The 19633-nt window shown below is 40.4% G+C and overlaps 3 protein-coding genes across 4 annotated transcripts; 1 reads left to right on the top strand and 2 right to left on the bottom strand.

Moving 5' to 3' along the window:
- Window positions 1-1000: 1000 nt before the first annotated feature.
- On the bottom strand, window positions 1001-7980 carry LOC147211207 (mitochondrial import inner membrane translocase subunit Tim17-B-like). Of its 2 annotated transcripts, none has more exons than XM_086123640.1 (6): window positions 7943-7980; window positions 7028-7127; window positions 6899-6962; window positions 6698-6826; window positions 3973-4035; window positions 1001-3498 (listed from the first exon to the last, which is right to left on the bottom strand). In XM_086123640.1, the coding sequence occupies exons 1-6, from the start codon at window positions 7966-7968 to the stop codon at window positions 3416-3418; spliced, it is 465 nt and encodes a 154-aa protein (XP_085979766.1). In that variant the 5' UTR covers window positions 7969-7980; the 3' UTR covers window positions 1001-3415. The 2 variants fall into 2 exon arrangements, with proteins under 2 accessions (XP_085979766.1, XP_085979758.1); XM_086123632.1 differs by having other exon boundaries at window positions 3925-4035.
- A 447-nt stretch (window positions 7981-8427) lies between these two features.
- Window positions 8428-11165, top strand: pqbp1 (polyglutamine binding protein 1). Its single transcript, XM_086123670.1, has 7 exons — window positions 8428-8491; window positions 9167-9234; window positions 9328-9439; window positions 10103-10203; window positions 10269-10457; window positions 10615-10672; window positions 10753-11165. The coding sequence occupies exons 2-7, from the start codon at window positions 9168-9170 to the stop codon at window positions 10901-10903; spliced, it is 678 nt and encodes a 225-aa protein (XP_085979796.1). The 5' UTR covers window positions 8428-8491; window position 9167; the 3' UTR covers window positions 10904-11165.
- Window positions 11166-11318: 153 nt separating this feature from the next.
- Window positions 11319-17859, bottom strand: gpkow (G patch domain and KOW motifs). Its single transcript, XM_086123658.1, has 11 exons — window positions 17661-17859; window positions 17266-17468; window positions 16810-16943; window positions 14846-14952; window positions 13959-14172; window positions 13752-13884; window positions 12631-12799; window positions 12432-12552; window positions 11841-11910; window positions 11661-11746; window positions 11319-11559 (listed from the first exon to the last, which is right to left on the bottom strand). Exons 1-11 carry the CDS (start codon window positions 17843-17845, stop codon window positions 11428-11430), a joined length of 1554 nt encoding a protein of 517 aa, XP_085979784.1. The 5' UTR covers window positions 17846-17859; the 3' UTR covers window positions 11319-11427.
- Between the last annotated feature and the right edge of the window lie 1774 nt (window positions 17860-19633).

The following is a 19633-nucleotide window of genomic DNA, read 5'->3' on the forward strand; positions in this document are numbered from 1 at the left end:
TTTTTTTTCAGTGTGGCCATAAATTCAGCATGTCCCTCGGTCAAGGTAAAGTTAAATATTTCAAATTCATATACTCCAGTTTCCTCACGCATTCCAAAAACGTGCATGGCAGCCTGATTGAACACTCCATATTGTCCGTAGCTGTGAGTGTGAGCGCGGATGGTTGTTTGTCTTTGTGTGCCAGGCGATTGGCTGGCAACCGGTTCAGGGTATCCCCTGCCTCCTACCCGAAGACAGCTGGGATAGGCTACAGCACGCCCTGCGACCCTTGTGAGGATAAAGCGGAACAGACAATGGATGGATGGATGGATCACTGCAAACATCTTTTTGGGGCAAGAAGTCATTGGAGGCATGACCATTCTGAAAAGCACATTTTAGGCCAGTAACTTGTCTTCATATGTTGACAATTTTAAGAATTTACTTGTAATTTCAAGTGAGGATTTAATTTGTGCTGTGGGTGCTGCAGAGTTCTCATAGAGGGATAGAACATTTTATTAAAATAATTGATTCAAACTGTATGATACGCTGATATATTTAGTATGAGTTAAAAAAACGTGGATTTGACTGGAATGTCCACAATCTTGAATATTCTTGTCTGTTGATTTGTCACTGTTGTGATGTCATTGTCACTATTCTGGTTTGCAACACCAGTAAAGATAACTAGCACAAGTAATCCCTTTCCCCAAACTCAACAAGTAGGTCAGTATTTACAAAAGCAGACTTATTAGCATTGATAATTATGTTAAATTTTCATCTATCCATTTTACGTATGGCTTCTCCTCATTCAGGTCGCGGGTATATTGGAGCCTATCTCAGTTGACTTTGGGTGAGAGACGGTTTACTCCTTGACCTGGTTGCGACATACTGTGTTTGCAGAACATGTATAGAAAAACAAGCATTCATACTGTCTAGCTTTATAAACGTACTATTTTCCATATTTTAAAAAAACAAACAAAAGACATTATAAACATTTGTGTTATTTTTTTAAGAAAAGGACACTGGAGAGGAACCCCCCACAATTTCTTGATTGAACATTTTGTGTCTTTATTCATTTGAGCCACTTGAAAATACTGTATTGTAAGAAAATAAACACATTCTCTATACAGCAGAACAAAATCCCGTAAAATTGTGATCCTATTTTAGCAGAACACAAATGCCCCTGAGCAGCAAGATGGACTATGGGACAGTCAATCATCGCACCTTTTATTGAGCCAAGGCAAGTATTTCATTCTGTAGTTTGAATGACAACAGCCTTGTGAGGAGTTTGCATTTGGATTCTACCATGTGTTGTAATTTATGTTCCACCTATTGCTGAACAATTCACTTGGTATAATTCATAAATATTACTAAGTATTTCACAAAAATACATATTATTGCTATCATATGACTTTCGTCATGAAAATCCGATGTGCTCGAGAGAAAATCAGGGCAGATTCTGAATTAGTGCAAAAAATCAGTCTAAAAAGGTTTACTTGCATCTGTGATTAATACATTTAGTAAAAATGACCAGTGTTATCAATAACATTGCTGAAAACATTAGAAGACTGTAAATCTTTAGAAAAAAAAGTTAATTTACGACTTCATCTCGTTTCTTTTTGCCAACGTCAGACTACAAGAATGTAGCCCGATTTTGAGCCAACAGACATGTCGCAAACACACGTCGTATCTCCAAGCCGATTTGGAGTTGCCTTGACGCGTCATCGTTTCCTGTGTCGTGTCAGATACTCTTGGATGGTTGCCTTGTGTCTGGGTCGCTTCACAACCATGATGACGAAATTCTGGCATGTCGGAATTTTTGTTTGTCTTGCCGCATAGTGTCACATGTCCTAAGTTGTCCTTCGATCGGTTCTTCGGCACTGACCAAAACAAAGACAGCGCCCTCCTACTTATGACGAGAGACTGTACGTGGAACACACAATCACACTGTGATGTGCAGTTTTTAAAAAGTGCCTTTAACAAAAGGGCTAATCCTGGAAAGTATATGTAGCATTTCAACTCGTGCTATCTTGCAAACTGCAAAGCTAGTACTGTAACTGATTAGCAAATGTCATTTGGAGAATAGACAGTCGATACCACTCTATTCGCACCACCTAGGAACTGGTCGATACTGTTGTTGTTGTTGTTGTTTTAGCCTATTCTGAACATAGAAACAAAGCACATGCACATAATGCCTTTGTCAACATGACTACAGCTCTTTGTCCAGCCTCCCTGACGGACCTGCGCCGATGGACTGAATTGACGGAAGCAAGCGATGATTGGGCACGGTCTAGTCAGTCCCAGGCCAAGACACAGATCGATATTTATCTGGTAATCTGACAGCGCCAACGGGGTGCACGACAAAATAGCCGTGTAGTTTGAGAAGGATATTAGGTGACAATGGCATCCTTCAATAAAAATATTGTCCACCATGTTGAAAAGACTTTCAGCTAGTGCACCAATTTCTTGACAATGATCTCATGCGGTATATTTAATAAATGTCAATGCTACATATTTCTGTAAACACCAACTCTCTCTCTTGTCAAAAAAGTGCATCTTCCCGTGCTACAATTCATTTACAGCCGAGGTAAAAATGTAAACACTACACATACAGTGGTGCCTTGAGAAACGAGGTGCTTTGACTTGTGAATTTTGTCATCGCTTGGCCGATTCATTTGTCATGAGATATGAGCAGATTTCAAGCCAAAATGTGCTTCAAAGCCCCACCGCTAAAGGGCGCCAAAAACCCTCACCACGTTCACGTGGGTTTTCTTGCAGTGGAAAGACAATATCAGTAGGTGGCACTAATGTGCCATTAAGCTACTTCGCCAAAGGCCAATCAACACGCACCACAGACGAAGGAAAGGACAATACATCAGGCAGGTTTAGGGCTCGCTTTTTCCAGGTTTACAGGTGATGTGGACTTTGTCATTTGATGTTAAATGTTCGGTCAAGCGTCTTGTTACAGCTGCAGATATTGTGAACGCTCTGTAGAAATAAAGATTGTATTGTATGAAGTGCATTTATATTGTGCAAAGACAATTAGATAAGAAAAATGTGCACTTTTTCCCAATATTGTTGATTATTTTCACATACTTTATTTTTATTCTGCTTTTATCTCTTTCTCTCTCTCTCTATCCACACACATCGAAAGACGACTTAGGATTTGAGATACGAGTTCAGTTACAAAACGAATTAAATATGTATCTCAAGACACCATTGTACAGTATTTGTGAAAATATCTACAGTCCCTATTCACAAAAAGGTATTTACATCCTTCCAAGTAATAATTCAGTGTCAGCTGAGGTAAGTCGACTTTCACACCAGTAGGAGTAACACTCTGCATCCCACCAGCATCTTTGTACCTGCTGCAAAGTTCCCATGGTGCCAGGCTGAATGAACTGAGTGACAAGTGTGTCGACAGCATCCCTCTGCGGCTCTACTGAAAGTCAGCTGTTGGTGCCATGTCGCGCTCTTCATGCTTTGGAGGCAACTGACTGGGATCCTCTGCAAATGGAATTGCTGAAGGGGGACAACAACAAGTATGTAAGAGTGATTTTGGCCATGCGATATGAGGAGTCTTCGTGTACAAAGTTGATCTCCTGCAACCATTTTATCAAAGGTCTGAAGTCGTGATTCCCTTAATCACCAGACTGATAATTACACTTATGGTACTTGGAAGTCTGAAATTGTTTGAAATGTGCGTGTCCAATATGTTAAAATTCCTAATCTTCCCTTTTTTATTTTGACATTTATTTCGACGTGTCCATCTAATAATGACATTGAGGGAGAGGCGCTAACGTGTAAACAACGGATCGACGGCCAAGTGGCTGGCAAATAAGAGTTGAACGTCAGCCTGCGTGCTCATAACCAATCATTGGATGGGCCATGTACCCACCCATGTGTAAGAAGAACCAATGATAACCTTGCACTTCTGTTATCACTCACGGTTCTGAAACTGCTGTGCTGTGTATCTAGTTAGCAGGATTCCGAAACCTTCAATTAGAGCAAGCAGAACTCCCCCCATCATGGCAGAGCCCATCATGGTTAATGGCCCACCTGGGAAAACAAGAAGCCCTTGTCATCACATTTGGACATCCAAAAGGGTGTGTCCGTAAATGCTTCGAAAACCAGCAGTTCATTTCTTTTTCAGGACATTCCAAATTGTTGTATTGGCTATGTTTGTGCAACAGCTCCGATCGAGATTTCCTCTTCTATCTGCTTTAAAATGGTTTGCTTGGAGAAATGACCAAATTCATTTTGGATTTATTTAGGCTACGTGAACGTTATTTTGAACCTACCTCTCTAATCTCGTTTCCAACTAATAATAAGTCGAAGAATTTGAAATCGAAACAGTTTTCTAAGAAGCATTATCGCATCTAGCCCCATTCCAGCGCCACGCATGAGAGGCACAGGAAGGTCATTCCTGTTACAAAGTAGTGCCATGCGATCAGATTACATAATGAGTCCTAGTATTACAGTCCATGCCAAAATTATTGGAACGGCAGGTTCAATTCCTTTGTTTTTGTTTTCTACTGAAGACATTTGGGTTACCGATCAAGAGATGAACATGAGACAAAAATTCTGAACTCCAGCTTTTATTTCATGATATTCATATCTGGATGTATCGAAGGTAAATCATGGGATGTTCTCCCTATAGAGCAGGCATTTTTACCTCCTGAGGAGGAGACTGATGGGAGAAACCCCCAGAAACAAATAAGAATTGAAAGAGGCTGCAGTAAACGCCTGGAAAAGCATTTCAAATAAAGAAAGCAACAGTCTCGTGAAGTCAATGGGTCTTGATGGAGTTATTGCAAGTAAAGGTTATGCCACTAAATATTAAATGTCATTTACTTTATGTAAATTGAATGATGTTTTTTTCTACTATTTTTGCTCACTTTAAAACTGGGTGGCTTCAAACAAAAGGTGCTCTCTCCTGATTTATTGAACACATCTAGATATAAATATTAAGAAAAAAGCTGGAATTATGAACATTTGTCTCCTATTGATCTTTTGATCTGAAACCCAAACGTCTTCAGTATACAACAAAAACAAAACTTTCTGTTCCAATACCTTTGGAGGAGAATGCAGATGCAAAAGTCCCATGTGCATCACTACAGATTAAAACTGCTGTACAATGTCGTCCCACTTCGCTTCATCCAAATCAAAATAAATTTTAAAAAGGTTCCAACTTAGGTATTTTGTTGTCATTTTTTCCCCAATTGAATTTTTTGAAAGCAGCTACATTGTTCCTACAAAAGCCAAGTACTGCTCGTTGATCAATGAATAAATGTTTGATATTCAAATCACACTTCTATCTTTTTTTCTCTACTTTCCTTCCTTTGGGCATTGCAAAGATTGCAAAACATTGCAAGAATGCTTGAGTTCAGTAAACAGTACAAAAGTTTAGTTAAAATGTTACAATCTGCCAATGTGAGTGACGACAGATAGAAGCTAGGCAATGGCTAAAATTTGGCGCATACATACATATATATTTATATATTAGAGCTGTCAGTTTAGCGCATTTTTATTGGCATTAATTTAAATGAATTTTAACGGGGTTACATTTTTTCTCACAAGGTTAACGCGGCACACGTCACAAGCGGATGTTATGTTGCTCTATAAATACACCAGAAACAAAACAACAAGCGTGCTGCAGAAGTCCACGCCCATGTCTGTTTTGCCAGCCACGGCAGCGCGAGACACCGAAAACAGATACTTAAAGAGTTTATGAATGGAAAGTTTACTTTTAAAAAGTTGCCAGATTGCTCCACTGACAAGACCAAAGTTACCTGTATCATACAGGTATACGATGTATGCCACTGACGCGATTGTTACTTGTTTGGAACTATTTTGTGTGGAAGGTGACAGTGTTCTGTGTCCATATAAATAGAGCGGGTGGAGCTTCTCTGTGTTCGTCTGACAGTGACAGTGCGCTGAGGAGGTGACATGACAACGAAAGTTCAGCGGTGCAGTGGTAGCGACCTAGCGAAAATAAAACGTCTCCAGTGTTATCATCGAACCAAGTGTAGTCATCCGAAATGATGTCTACACAAAACCGTAGAGAGACTTCCGTGCAAGAAGGACCAAGAGAATCAACATAGCCTGACTGCTGTGTTCAAAGCATCTTAGATATGCACTTTATAATGTTATATTGCTCTGTTTTGATTCCATAAAAAGAGCTGTTAAAGCAGCTGTTGTGTGACAAAATATTTTTTTCACTGTTGTTGATGGACAGTAATAGTGTGTGAGAGATTATGTGTGAATAACTGCTCCAAATGAAAAATGTTCATGTAAAATTGAAAATCGAAATTGTTATTTCAGTAAATATTTGCATTTTGCACGTAGAAAACTGATTCATGATTCCATGTTGATGAGAGCATTAAAATGGGGAAAAATAGGACAAAAAATATAAAAGGAAATTCAGAAACGATAAAAAATGCGTGAGTAATCACGATTAATTTTTTGCGAATTTGAATTAATTATGACAGTTGCATTTTTAATTAGATTCAATATTTTAATCGTTTGACAGCTCTAATATATACACACACATGTGGAGAGAGAGCTAGATTCCTCCATCTTATGATCAATAATCGCTTTTTTTTTTACTTGCTGATCGGTGATACGCCCCAAATATCCTGCTATCTTACAGTCAAAATGAGAACAGATTGTGGTTCAACTATGATGTACCCCTGCAGTGTCTACTTGAATTTTCTCTTACTGCGTGCAGCCAGTATGGCCCCCGTCAGAGCGCCGCTTGTTATGGAGTTCCACGGATCCTCTTTTCCTCTCAAGCGAACTAAACCGCAGTCAATGGTGGAGAAGAGGCCTCCCCACACCGCAAAGCTACCTGCAAGACAAATCAAGACAGTGACATTCATGGAAAGGTTCAATCACCTTTTGGCTTCAATGACCTGCTTACCGCCAATCTGTGGAGCTCTCAACTTCACTGCATTTCCACTACCTTTCAGTCTGTGTGCAACTCCCTGAAATGTTGTAGTCGTGTCATACAAAAAGTACAAGGAGGGAAAAAATGAATAAGTACACCTACCGCTGGGGCATTTCGAAAGCCCTTGACAGCCTGAAACACCCCCCCGCCAATGGCACCCATAGTAAATGCGCCTCCACAGTCATCCACTATCCTCCATGGGCTGAAAAACATTTGCAACATTACACAAATTTTAATAGACTGCACACAAGATTTATTATTGATAACTGATAATCATATGCATCCTATCTGCTCTTAGAGTATTTGCTCTAACTTGAATTATTTTATTGTGGGACTAATATTTGATCTTGGGGAGTACGGGCGAATTTGTTATTTCTTTAAAATTAACAGACAACCAGTACTTTGGCAGGAAATTGGGGGTGGGGGAGGTTGTGTTCGACAAACGTGGTAAAAGTACACACACTTTCATTCGGTGTACTTCGTAAAAGTACAGGTACTTGCTTAAAGAGTAACCTGGTAATCGTAGAAACATCTTTTGTTTTTTTTACATCGTGTCGTCATCTGCACAGGTTGAAAAAGTAACAAGCCTAGTTTGACAAACTAAGTACTGTAGTAGAAAGTACGGATACTGTACTGTAAGTTTTCAAACAAAAGGAGTAGAAGTAAAACGTTATCCAAAAATAGATACTCAAGTACTGTATAGTAAAAACAAACTCGATGTAATGCAGTGACAAGTTCCGACTTTTATTGTTGTTAAACAGAAAGAAAGATAAAGGAGACAAGCTAAAATGACACTGAACATTTTTGTCAATCGCTAACTTTCTGTCAACGCTCACTAGCAACAATTTGGTTTTATTTTTATCCTAATCTCTTTACTAGGAATGACGGCCGACTGGCCCTTCTCACGATTAATAATTCTACATGCTAATTGGAAACAACACAGAAAAAACGAAGTGGAACACTTAGTCGAATCGTGAATAAAATAAAGATCTGAAAAAGAATCGAACGGAACGTTACCAGGGTTCACGAGCATACTCCTCCATGTTGTGGTGGTAAACGGTGTGACGTCATTGTTAAAATCGCCGCCGTTTAAGTTTCTTCTTCGTCTCCTCTTCTTGTTTAAAGAGATTGCACCTCAAGTGGTCTGGAGTAAACGTGCATGAACAAAGCGGCTGGCGGCATAAGGTAAGGTAAGGTCCAATGACGTAACTGTAGGCGACACACAGTAAAAGTAAAAGGTAATTTTATTATTTTTTTCAGTTTAAATTACTTGTACCACGTTCAGAAAGGTTTATTCAACTTAGCAACAAATACAAGAAACAGATATTACAATATGAAATGGATTAAAGCAAAACGTTGTGAAATTACAATGCCATGTTTTTATATGATCAGTTTAGTTGCATTATTTTTCCCTTGGTGAATTTCGTGTTTCTTTACATGTTCTTCGATAGACAATTAGTACTGTACATTTGACATTTTGCCTCGCATTACGTTACATGAAGACGTCATTAATGTGCGCCGAAGGAAGTGGCAACGTTTATTCTTCTAGCGATTGTCTCCAAGCAGGTAAATAAGGCTCAGCTTTCGTCTGCCTTTTATTTTCGACCTCATATTGTGCCGTAAATATTTTCTCTTGTATCTTTTCGATTATGAGTCTGAGAATAGCTATTTTCTTTTCTCTCTCTCTCGACCGATTGCCTTTGGCGAGTCCTTGTTTACCATGTTGTTCTGCCAAACTCGGAACTTGCATTCGAGCGACTGTTACCTTCGGTTTTCAAATCAAGATTGATTGCTTGAACTTTTGATTTCAAACATGCCATTTCAGGAAATATCCCACACTGAAACACCGTGTGCTGCTGGTCTCAAAATACATATACTATATACATAAATTCCGAATATATACCACAAAAAATACCCATACAAAAGCAAACACGAAACATACGAGTAGCCCCCCACGGTCGACAATTGTTCTTTCCTACCTGTTTTTACATATACGAAACAAGTGGAGTGATGTTCGTCTAAATATAATAAGAGTGGCTCTATTCAACCTTCAATAAATACCTTGTTGATCAAATGTTTTACAAGTCTCAGAATTGTCAATGTTTGTTTAGGGGCGACCAGATGTCGCAATAGTGTTTTTAGATGATACTATTTCATCCCTAATAGTTTTATAACAGTCAATCAAATTAAACGAAACCAAAAGACCCGAGAGCATAAGAGCTTTGGTCCATCATTTTGCAGGATGCCCCTTCCTGCAGCACTGCTGGCCCGCTTGGCCAAGAGAGGGATTGTGAAACCCACAGAGCAAGGTTGGGCACAAAACAAACACATGGGACCAAAATATTCAGTCCCATTTTCAATGGATTTAATTCCTGGTGCCATATGCCATTTTGTCCCTGTAGGGGCAGATGAGGAGATTATTGCTGAAGATTACGACGACAACAACGTCGATTATGAAGCCACCAGGGTAGAAAATCTGCCGCCCAATTGGTATAAAGTGTTTGACCCCTCTTGGTACGTATTGCTTGATATCTGAAATATGTCAGCATTTTGACACTGGATCATTCTTTTCAAAAAAAAAATTTTAGGCTATAAAAAAGTCACCCAGAGATGCAAACTTTGATCATTTGAGCAATTTACCACTTGTAATTTGGACAATAAATAGTCTTTGTCTTCATAAATTGGGATTTTCCCAGAATTTTGCAGTAATATTTTTCAGACATTGCAACATTCTAGAATTCATTGAAACAGTTGAGAATATAATAATATGTCTGTTTTGATGATTGTGCAGCTCTGGGGAATTAATTTATCAGATTTTTCTATTTATAGTAGGGGTTTTCTGATCAGCGTTTTATGTTGCCAATTCCCGTCACATGGATTAGGTGTACATTTTTTTCAATTTAGAGCTGCTAACTAATGATTATTTAATAATGGATTGATCTGTCAGTATTTTTTTGAATCGTTGATGAATCAGATTAAAAAAACGTTCTGTCCAAATTTCCATCTTTTATTATACAAAAAGAGGGCATCATTTCAGATTGACAGTGCAGAAAATGAAAACATGCAGTGGATTATGACTCAGCTTCCGGTTAAAATAAAAAAAGTCCAGTGTTTATCTGGTCATGTTTTTTTCCATATACACATATATATCTTTTTTTTCTCCTTTTGTTAATTTAGTGGCCTTCCTTACTACTGGAATGTGGAAACTGACTTAGTGGCCTGGCTGTCGCCAAACGACCCGTCTGCTCAGATAACAAAAGCTGCTAAGAAACAAAAAGGTTGGGAAAAAAAAAAGTTCAATTTGTTGTTGATGTGTGTCCTAACTTTGCCTTCAATTGCTCAGTGGAGGCAGGGGACGACCGAGTTGAGCGACCGTCTGAAAAAATGGACAGAGAGCGGGACCGAGATCGCGAGCGCTATCGAGACAGAGATCGGGATAGAGAGCGCGACCGGGAGAGGGATGAGCGCCGCGAACGAGACAGAAGAAAGCAGAGGAGGGAAGACACGGCACCCTACAACAAGGGCAAAAGAGGTCTACGGAAATCCCCTTTGCATTTTGTTTATTCTTTAGTCTATGAGAATGACACTAAGCAAAAATTTCAAGTCAACTGTTAGAGCTCGATTAAAGTTGGAAAACATTGTAGTGGACAACGCTTTTTACCAAATATTGAAGCAATTTGTCTCCTCAGGTAAAAAAGACGATGAAATGGATCCCATGGACCCAAGTGCATATTCTGATGCTCCGAGGTATGGTATCACATGACTTCCTGGTCCTGTTTATTCCTAACTGAGGTCACCACACTTGAGCAAAAATATTGGTTTTGTAGGGGCTCGTGGTCAAGCGGCCTTCCCAAACGTAATGAAGCAAAGACAGGAGCTGACACCACAGCCGCTGGGCCTCTGTTCCAGCAGCGACCATACCCGAGTCCGGGAGCCGTGCTCCGCGCGAATGCAGCGAACCAAGTTGTGAAGGAGTAACACCAACTCCCAGCTGTACTTGTACTGTACGTATTTGGTCTTGACGTTGGAAGTCTTGTATAAGTCGTTTTGTAAATTACAAGCATTTGCTGGGCACTCTGGTCTTCAATAACATTTAAACATCTTACTACTGACAGTTGTAACCTCATTTGTCACTATTGCAGATCCAGATGATGTTTTTCCCATGGTAACCGTTTGCTTTTATTTCCATTTGATGGCTCTTGAATCAAGAATGTTGACAATAAAGTTGTATCCAATCCAATCCAAGAAGAACCCGTGTCAGTACTGTATGTTGTTTCATGACCGAAGATGGATGCCCATTAGAAAACACACTTGAAAAAAAAACTTTGTAATGTGTTGGTGTAATAATTTAAAAAGGCTGACCGTTTCTCATTTTTTTCATTTAGTGAAACTATTACCGGTACTCTTTTAATAACGTGTGCAAATTCACAATTTTATTCCAAACATTACAAAATGATGCTTTGTTGTTACAATAAGACAATAATTGAAATATTTGCCAAAATTCAGCAGTGGTCAGTCGCTCCTAAATAGTGACAAATAAAGTCATAGTCCAAAGTGAAGAGTTTCTTTTCATATCTGTCAAGCTGGACCATCGCTCTGCACTTGTCCTTGTCCCGCTGCAGAATACGGCCCACCTGCACACACGTGCATGCTTTGATATGGAGGCGAACAACAACGTAGCTTCAAACACATTCCAACGATCCTCTCGAAAATCCAGATGACTTTTTGGACTCACCTGTCCCCGATGGTCACCAAGTACAACCATGATGGCGTCATATTCGCTTTTGGGCACTATTGTTTCCAACATGTCCTGCTTCACATCTGTCACAGGACAAAACATGGTTCATGTTTCACTCTAGTAAATAGAAAAAACAGCCCCCATACAAAAAGACATTCGGTCTCTAGACTAAGTTACCATCTATCAGTCTTCCTTCTTCAGTTCGGCAAATGCAGGTAGATGGCGTTAAGACATCCTCCACACGCATCTGAGAGAACAACGTTAAGAACGTGGCTTGATTTTGATCTAATCAATTTCAGATCAGTTTGAGATTTCTGTGGCACATAATGTATTGGAAAGAAATGCAAAACAAAGTGTGACACCTCCCAAAATCATTAAACATGTTTTGGTTTCGTTAGTCAAAATGTCATGAATATCCATTTCTACATGCTGAACTTGGGAAGCGATGTGAAATGAATACAAAGATTGCATTGCAAGGTTTACGTGCCTCTTTTCGACCCTACCGACAATCAGGCCAATTCAGGGTATCGCTGATAAATCCATGACAATAACATTGCCCCACCCTTTTTTAATTGCATGTTTTCATTTTAAACACTGGCTACAGTCATACATTTCCTCAATGTATTGTTTTTTTTCCCTATACTATACCGAGGACTTCTCTGTGATAAAAGAACAGTTTATAAAGTGACCATCAAAGTCCCCGAAACAAATACTGTATTTGCCTATTGTGAAATAGGTGACACTCAAACGAATAGGCGGAATGAATACCTTTGAGTTGTAGTATTTGCCCCCCTTGAAATCTTTGTCCACAAAACGAACTTTCAAGTCTCGCTGGAGCCAGCAGGGCGGCGCCTTTGCTTGCCTTGCCTCTTTTTCCGGAGGCTTCTCTCTGGAGAAATAACCAATATTCGTCCTGATTATTGTGGGGAGCGCAAACAATGTCGCTGTGTGCGTTGTATGGACGCACCTGTCATGACTGGATTCTCTGTGTTTCCTTTTCCTATCATCTTTTCCTCCATCTCTCTCGGAAGACTTGACCTCATCTGTGTGCCGCCCCTTTCTGCCCTCCTGTCGCTGTCGCTCGTCACGCTCCCGCTCCTCTTTTACCTTGGTTTTATGCGCTTTGCTGAGACGACCTGATGGCGGCAGGGGAATTTTGTTCGTGCCATCCATAACTCGTACGGTTGCAAAATTCCATGATTTTTCAAAGGTGGAAACGTTCCATGAGAATTAACAGGAATGAACCAGGCTTTTGCAAAATTTAAGGTTGTTGTGGAAAATATATTTCAGCATAGTCCTGACCAAAATATCCAGACTGAGCAGTATGTCATGTATGTCACGGTTAGTGTCAAACGCATTTACGGTTGTGCTCCTAAGTATGTGGGCCAGATTATTAAAATGATAGCATAATTAACACCACTAACCAAATTTTTAAAAAATGTTTGACACTTGCTAAATCGTGTGACTAGCCTCCTTTGCACAATGCTGTAAGCCTTTATTTTGTTTGCACATTGTCATTACTGATGCAGTTTTCCAGCAGACGAGCGAGAAATAAAACAGATGATGCTACATGAGCGATCTTCTGGAGTTGCTGAATTAAAAACGTCGTGTTACCATTGACAGGATTTAACTAAGTTTCTTAGTCGGCTAGTTGTGCTGAAATTTGCCTTTTCCCAACATGTCAGCATCTATGTGCTTTTGACACAACATGAGCTCGTTCACAGGACGTAACATTTTCATCATGCTTTCTGACGGGTGTAGACCAAAGAGCCATTATTATATGTTAAATGATCAAACTAAAGTGTGCTTAATAATGCTTTTCCATCAATTCGTATTTAATGCTTTTTAATGCCATTTAAGTAAGGAGTTAATTTTCGCAAACTCCACTGAATGACTTGTAATGCGTTTTTATTATCCACTGAAAGCCCGATGTTTGTTGATTAATTTGATAACCAATTAGTTGTTGATTCATTGATGAAATGTTGTGACTTTGCACTGGTTAAAGGCAAAAATCAGCAAAAGAATTCCTATTCTTGTGACTCCCGTGCCGACCCCTAAAACGAATGGGCTAATTCCGTCTCCACTTACTGAGGTCTTTGCCGTATCTGTCGTATTCCTTCTGCTTGACCAGTTTCACAGCATACTGATGGACTGAAACCACATCACCGCCAATCGCCAACTTCACCAAAACGCGAGCATTGTCCGTGTCCAGAGCTTCAATCTGCACAGGACAGAACGGGGGTCAAAGGAGCTTGTTTTGCGTCTTCTTGTGGAAATGATAAAACTCTATTTGACCTTTCCGTAGTGCTCTTTATGCGCCCCTGACTCCAGCAGCACGCATCCGCCGCGACCCAAAACCAGCTGCTCCTCCTCTTCCTCCTTGTCGCGCTCCTCGCCAGGCTTGGGCGGGCGCCGACGTTTTCTGGGCTCCAGATCCTTGATGGCCGAGCGATCCGCCCCGAGACCCAAGCCGATGACACGGGGCTTGTATTCATATGGCTTCACATCTCTGTTACAGAAAAAAATCGTTCATTACTGCTGGATAGAACTTGAAAAGGAGGACTCATGCTAGTCCACTTGTTCTTGCAAACTACAGAGTATCATCTGAAAAATTAGCTCTCCATGGGCCACCGTAATGACTAAAAACAACCAAATTGCAAAAATGTAAAAAAGCTTTACGCCACTCTTACACTATGCACAGTTTGAACTAGACTTACACAATCTGCTCGACTGGATCGAAATCTGTTTGCAATTTTTTTAATCATGAAATAAAAGCTGGTATTATGAACTTTTGTCTCATATTCATCATTTGATCTGAAACTCAAATGTCTTCAGAGTACAAAAAAAACAACAACAACAAACAAAGGAATTGACCTTGCCATTCCAATATCTTTGGAGGGGAATGTACACCCACAAAAAAAAAGTTCATCGAGCCTATTTTTATCTGTGAGTTCGATATTGGTGTAACAGTGGCGACCCCTGCAACCTCTGAGCCCCACCAACTAGGGTTTCTCACCAGCTTGGGAGCCCGGGCCGCCAATTCACTTTTACATATTCATATCATATTTATATTAGTAATAGTGATCTACATTTAAATAGGGGTATGCCGACATCTCATCCATGTTTGTAATATTATCGAATTCCCCAATACTTGCAATGAAAAAAAGGAGAACAAGACTTACTGTTTAAAGGTGCGGCCAATGCCTTCCCCTTTCTTCCAGCCCATCCCCTTCAGCATGGCCAGTCCATAGCCTTCAACAGGAACTCGCTCATAATCTTCTTCTGTCGACTGCAAGACATATACAATCGATCAGTCACATTTTGACCATTTGCACAATTTGATATTCTGCCTTCACAAAAGCTGAAAATGTTCATTCTGGTTGATACTCAGAGAGGTTTTAATCTCTGATGGTTCGAGTACAAATGAATGGTGTAAGATCGACAACAAAAACTGCAAACACGCCTCTAACTTCCTGGACCACCTCTACTGTTAACACTTTCACTTATTCTTGTCTGCTCCACCGGTCTCACCATGAAGCAACTCACCAGTCTCAAGTTCTGCCCCGACATCTCTGACCACCTGGCAATCATTTTTTGCATCCACCTTACCACCTCCATTCCAAGAGAAAAACACGTCATATCCTTCATGAACATTGCAGCCATCAAACCCCAAAACTTCTCAGCCACACTCAGTACCACCTTAACCACGCCCCCACCACCCCCATCAGCAGGACTGTACACTATTTCAGCTGGTGGCACCAGCATCGATTTGGTCGCACTTTTTTGGGGTCGGTACAGCATGACCATATTTGCTGATGTACTGTTGTCTCAATTGGCATCCCGTAATTTCACATGATGCAAAGATTGACAGTGACTGAAGAGAAATTTGCAAAATGTTTTACTTTAACAACAACTTTGCAAGAAGCAACGGTTGACAAAACAGGTCAGTTATTTTCTATCATTTTAAAGGAAGACAAAAAATAGGAAATGGCACCATGGTACAAACTTAGAACATTTATAAAAAGCAGTGAAATAACAGCTGAGAATTAAACCCTCACCTCACCAACGCGAGACCCTTTCATTCTCACCCCACTGCCGGAACCTTGGACTTATCATGGACAACAATCTTACCTTCTCCCAACACATTCAAGAAGTGACAAAAACAGCTTTATATCACCAGAAGAATAATGCCTGCCTTTGCCCTTCTCTCTCTTTCCTTGCAGCAGAAATCCTCATCCTTGCCTTTATCACACCTCGCACTGACTACAGTAAAACAGCATCCTATACGACACCCCCCCCCCCCCAATCTCCTCAGCACACTTCAATACTGTCCATTCAAAACACTGCCACCCACCTCCACACAAGTTATCGTGACCACATCATGTCTATCCTCAAGAACCTTCAGTGGCTGCCAACCCCTTACCGCATCAAATTCAAAATTATCCCACTCACCCATAAAGCCCTCCATAACCAGGCCCCCACCTAGGTTATATACTCGTTCTACCCCTACACCACTTCGTGGACCCTCTTTTTCTCTGACAATAACTTCCTGATCATCCCAAAGACCGTACTTCGGGTGACAGAGCATTCTTTGTTGCCACCCTCACCCTTTGGAATCCTCGCCCAAACATCCGTGATACGGTTGACCCCTCTATTTTCAATTTTTTTAATTTAAAAAATCACACCTGTTCCGTACTGCCTTTAACCTGCAATAATTACATCAATGGGAACAGACGCAATACCAATTAAGCTGCAACTTCTCCTAATTACCTACACTTTACACATCACTTTACATCCCTGACTTAAACAAGGGACTTTTGCTTTTAAAGTGTGTTTGTTTTGTTTTATTTATATGGTCTGATAAATATTGGGCATCCCAATTAACCACCCAGCCCTAGGTCTTGTACTGGATACCAATAGATTGCGTACAAAGACAGTGTGATTGTTCGGTCAAAAGCTCCTTCTGAAATCACTCATACCCGAGTTTAAAACTGAAGAATGTCCTTTTGCTCTATTAATTGATTAAATTTAGAACCAGCTCAATTTACCAGTCACAACATTAAGTACACCTGCACAATCTAAAGGTGGGGGGGGGGGGGCAAATATCTGCCTGATCATTTTGACTGTGCTCAATCCATCTACTTACAGGATCTGGCCGCAGCTCCACATTTAAATGGTCACCATCCTCAAAGCCATCAGGCACCTTGTTTTGCGCCAACAGGGGGATGGTTAGGTTGAGATGAGCCTCCGACTGCAACTCTTCCAGCTTCCGCCTTGAATCTACCACGAGCAAACAATAAGTCAAGTCAAGTATCAAGTACAACTTTATTGTCAAATATGCTGTATGTGCAACATATATTATGTATATTTTACTTGAGTCTTCATTCGTCTAACAACCGTTTATACTCTATGATTGAAAAAATATATCAGCTCTTATATTAACTACTTACTCTATCAAAGTATACTTACAAACTAACAGCACACTTTTTTGAGTACAATTTTGGTCTACTCTGTCCACTTCTGTTAAATAAAAAGTGTGAATACTTTTCCACTTGGTCTAAATACAGGGTGCCAAGTGTTGATGCTTTTCATGTAAACACACCTTCAATAAGCTCTTTGACCGCCTGAGCCTCCACGGAGTCACTCTCGTGAGTTTTGTCTCCACTTCCATCGCCATTGAGTTGAGTCGATTTGCAAATTTTGTCTCCACTTCCAAGGGTCTCGTTGTCTTGGTGGGGGTCGCGCCAGCGGTTTTTCAGAATCAATGGGATGACAAGTTCCGTTGGCTCTTCAGATGGCTTCGTACTAGAAACATTACACGTTAGCGAGTTCGAGAGGTGTCGCTCACGTTCGAATTTATACTTGGCGGATTTCTAACTCTAAATAATAATATCAACCACAAAAATAATAATAATAATACCGCACCCAAGTGATAATGTACAAGTGATTTTTTTTAATCCAGCGTTTTCAAACAAAACATGGCTAGCATTAGCCTACCTCTGCAATTCATTCTTGGTGATTCCGGTCAGATAATCGATATCATATTTCTTTGTCAGGGCGTCGCCACTCGGAGGTTTGAATTTGCTCAATGTTTTAGCGAAACCGAATGAAACTGATGTTTTTTTCTCGCTTTGGTCCTCCGAAGACGAGGTGGAACACGACCCGTTACCGTCTAACGCCATTGTGGTGTGGTGACGTCATGAGGGAGATGGGAGTTGTCGTTTTTCTTCTTTCTTTTTCTTCTACTTCTTTTTTTAGTGAGCGCCACCATGCGGCGAGACAGCGTCACAGTCACATCACAAATGGCTTGGAAAAACTTTGCACTCGCTATTTCTTGACTAGTTTATTGAATCACTCCAAATCAATGGTTTCCAAAACTTTTTACACTCGTAATATAGTCCCTAGTCATAATAATTCACCGTGTGGTTTAACTTCTCAACTTATCTCAACGTTTTGTATTAAGAAAAAAATATATATATACCTCAGATGCAGGCAATGTTTTGTACATAAAGCAAACACACATATAAACACGCGTATAAAAGCAATAACAGTGATAACAATAAATTAAAAACCTAAAACAGCAAACACAATTAAACAATGCAGAGTCTCACACTGAGTGAAAAGCCAATCAAAGACTAAAATGTTTTGTTTTTGTTCTGCCTATATTTTAACGGAATGTCATTCCAAAGGGAGGGATCGGCGGCGGAAAAAGCTTGATCCACTCTGAGGCTCTTCCACTAGTGTCTGGTGTGCTGTCCTAAGGCACCAGGCAGGTACGTCCAGGTGGAAGAGCTCAGAGAAGTGAGGCGGGGCGAGACCTTTTCAAGATTTAACGTTGAATAAAATGTCTAAGGAGCCACTGCAGGAAGATTAGAATTTGAGTTATCTCCTCCCTCCTCTGAGCTCCAGTTTGGAGGTGAGCAGCAGCATTTTGGACCAACTTGAGATGCATGAGGGAGGACTGGCTGACTCCAAAATAAAGTGCATTACAGTAATCCAGCCGAGGTGTAACGAAGGCACGGATGACTGTTTCTAAATGCTGCTGTGAAAGGAGAGGCTTTTGGCCACAATTTAGTTTTTTTTGTCTATTTCAATTTGAAGGTTATACTATGTTTTTTTATATTCCATTATTATTATTTTGTGATGATGGCGATGTTTATTATTGTATAATATGTTGTTGATTGTGTTTCATGTTCGATCTGTACAGCATGTTGTTACTTTGACACGGGATTTGCTGGAGCATATCCCAGCTGACTTCGGACAGAAGGCAGACGACACGCTAAATTGGTCGCAAGTCAGTTGGAGGGCACATATAGAGACAAACAACCTTTCACACACACATCCACACCGTCACTGAGTGGGAATCGATCACACGCTGCCCACACACAAGTTAAGCGAGTGTACCACTATGCCATCAGTGACTCCTATCAGATTTCAAATAATTTCTAATCTCAACTTTTATTTAGTGGGTGTTGCACTGTGTAAAACAATTGTGGAAGTAAAATATTCAGATTCAGATTCAGAAAACTTTATTTATCCCCGTGGGGCAATTAGAGTATCCAGCATCACTGACTTGGAATCTCAATCTAAGGTGTCATTTCAACTATTTTTAGAGGATGTTGTTTTGTTGTGTAAAAGTAAGGAAAGACGCTAGTCAGATCCTCTGAAAGACGGAGTTCTTGATTGACCGTGTTTGGGTCGAGAATCACGGGACTGTAGGAGACCATCTGCTTCATTCGTTCCCGCACGGTGAACTTGAGGTTGCCCAGTTGTTTGATTTCGTTCAGCAGAGCTCCTCTGAGCAGCTCATGTCCATCGAGCAGCTTTTGGATTCTGGTCATTGGTCACCTGAAAGTTCTTCATGACAGAAACGGGACTCGATCTCAGCACCTCCACTGAGGCTTGAGAAAAGGCTTGACACAAATTCTTCATTGCCAAGTTTGAAGAGACATTCATCAATCTACACTTTT

Source organism: Hippocampus guttulatus, chromosome 1 (assembly GCF_054856545.1).
Source record: "Hippocampus guttulatus isolate MCC_2025c chromosome 1, RoL_Hgut_1.0, whole genome shotgun sequence".
Lineage (NCBI taxonomy): Eukaryota > Metazoa > Chordata > Actinopteri > Syngnathiformes > Syngnathidae > Hippocampus > Hippocampus guttulatus.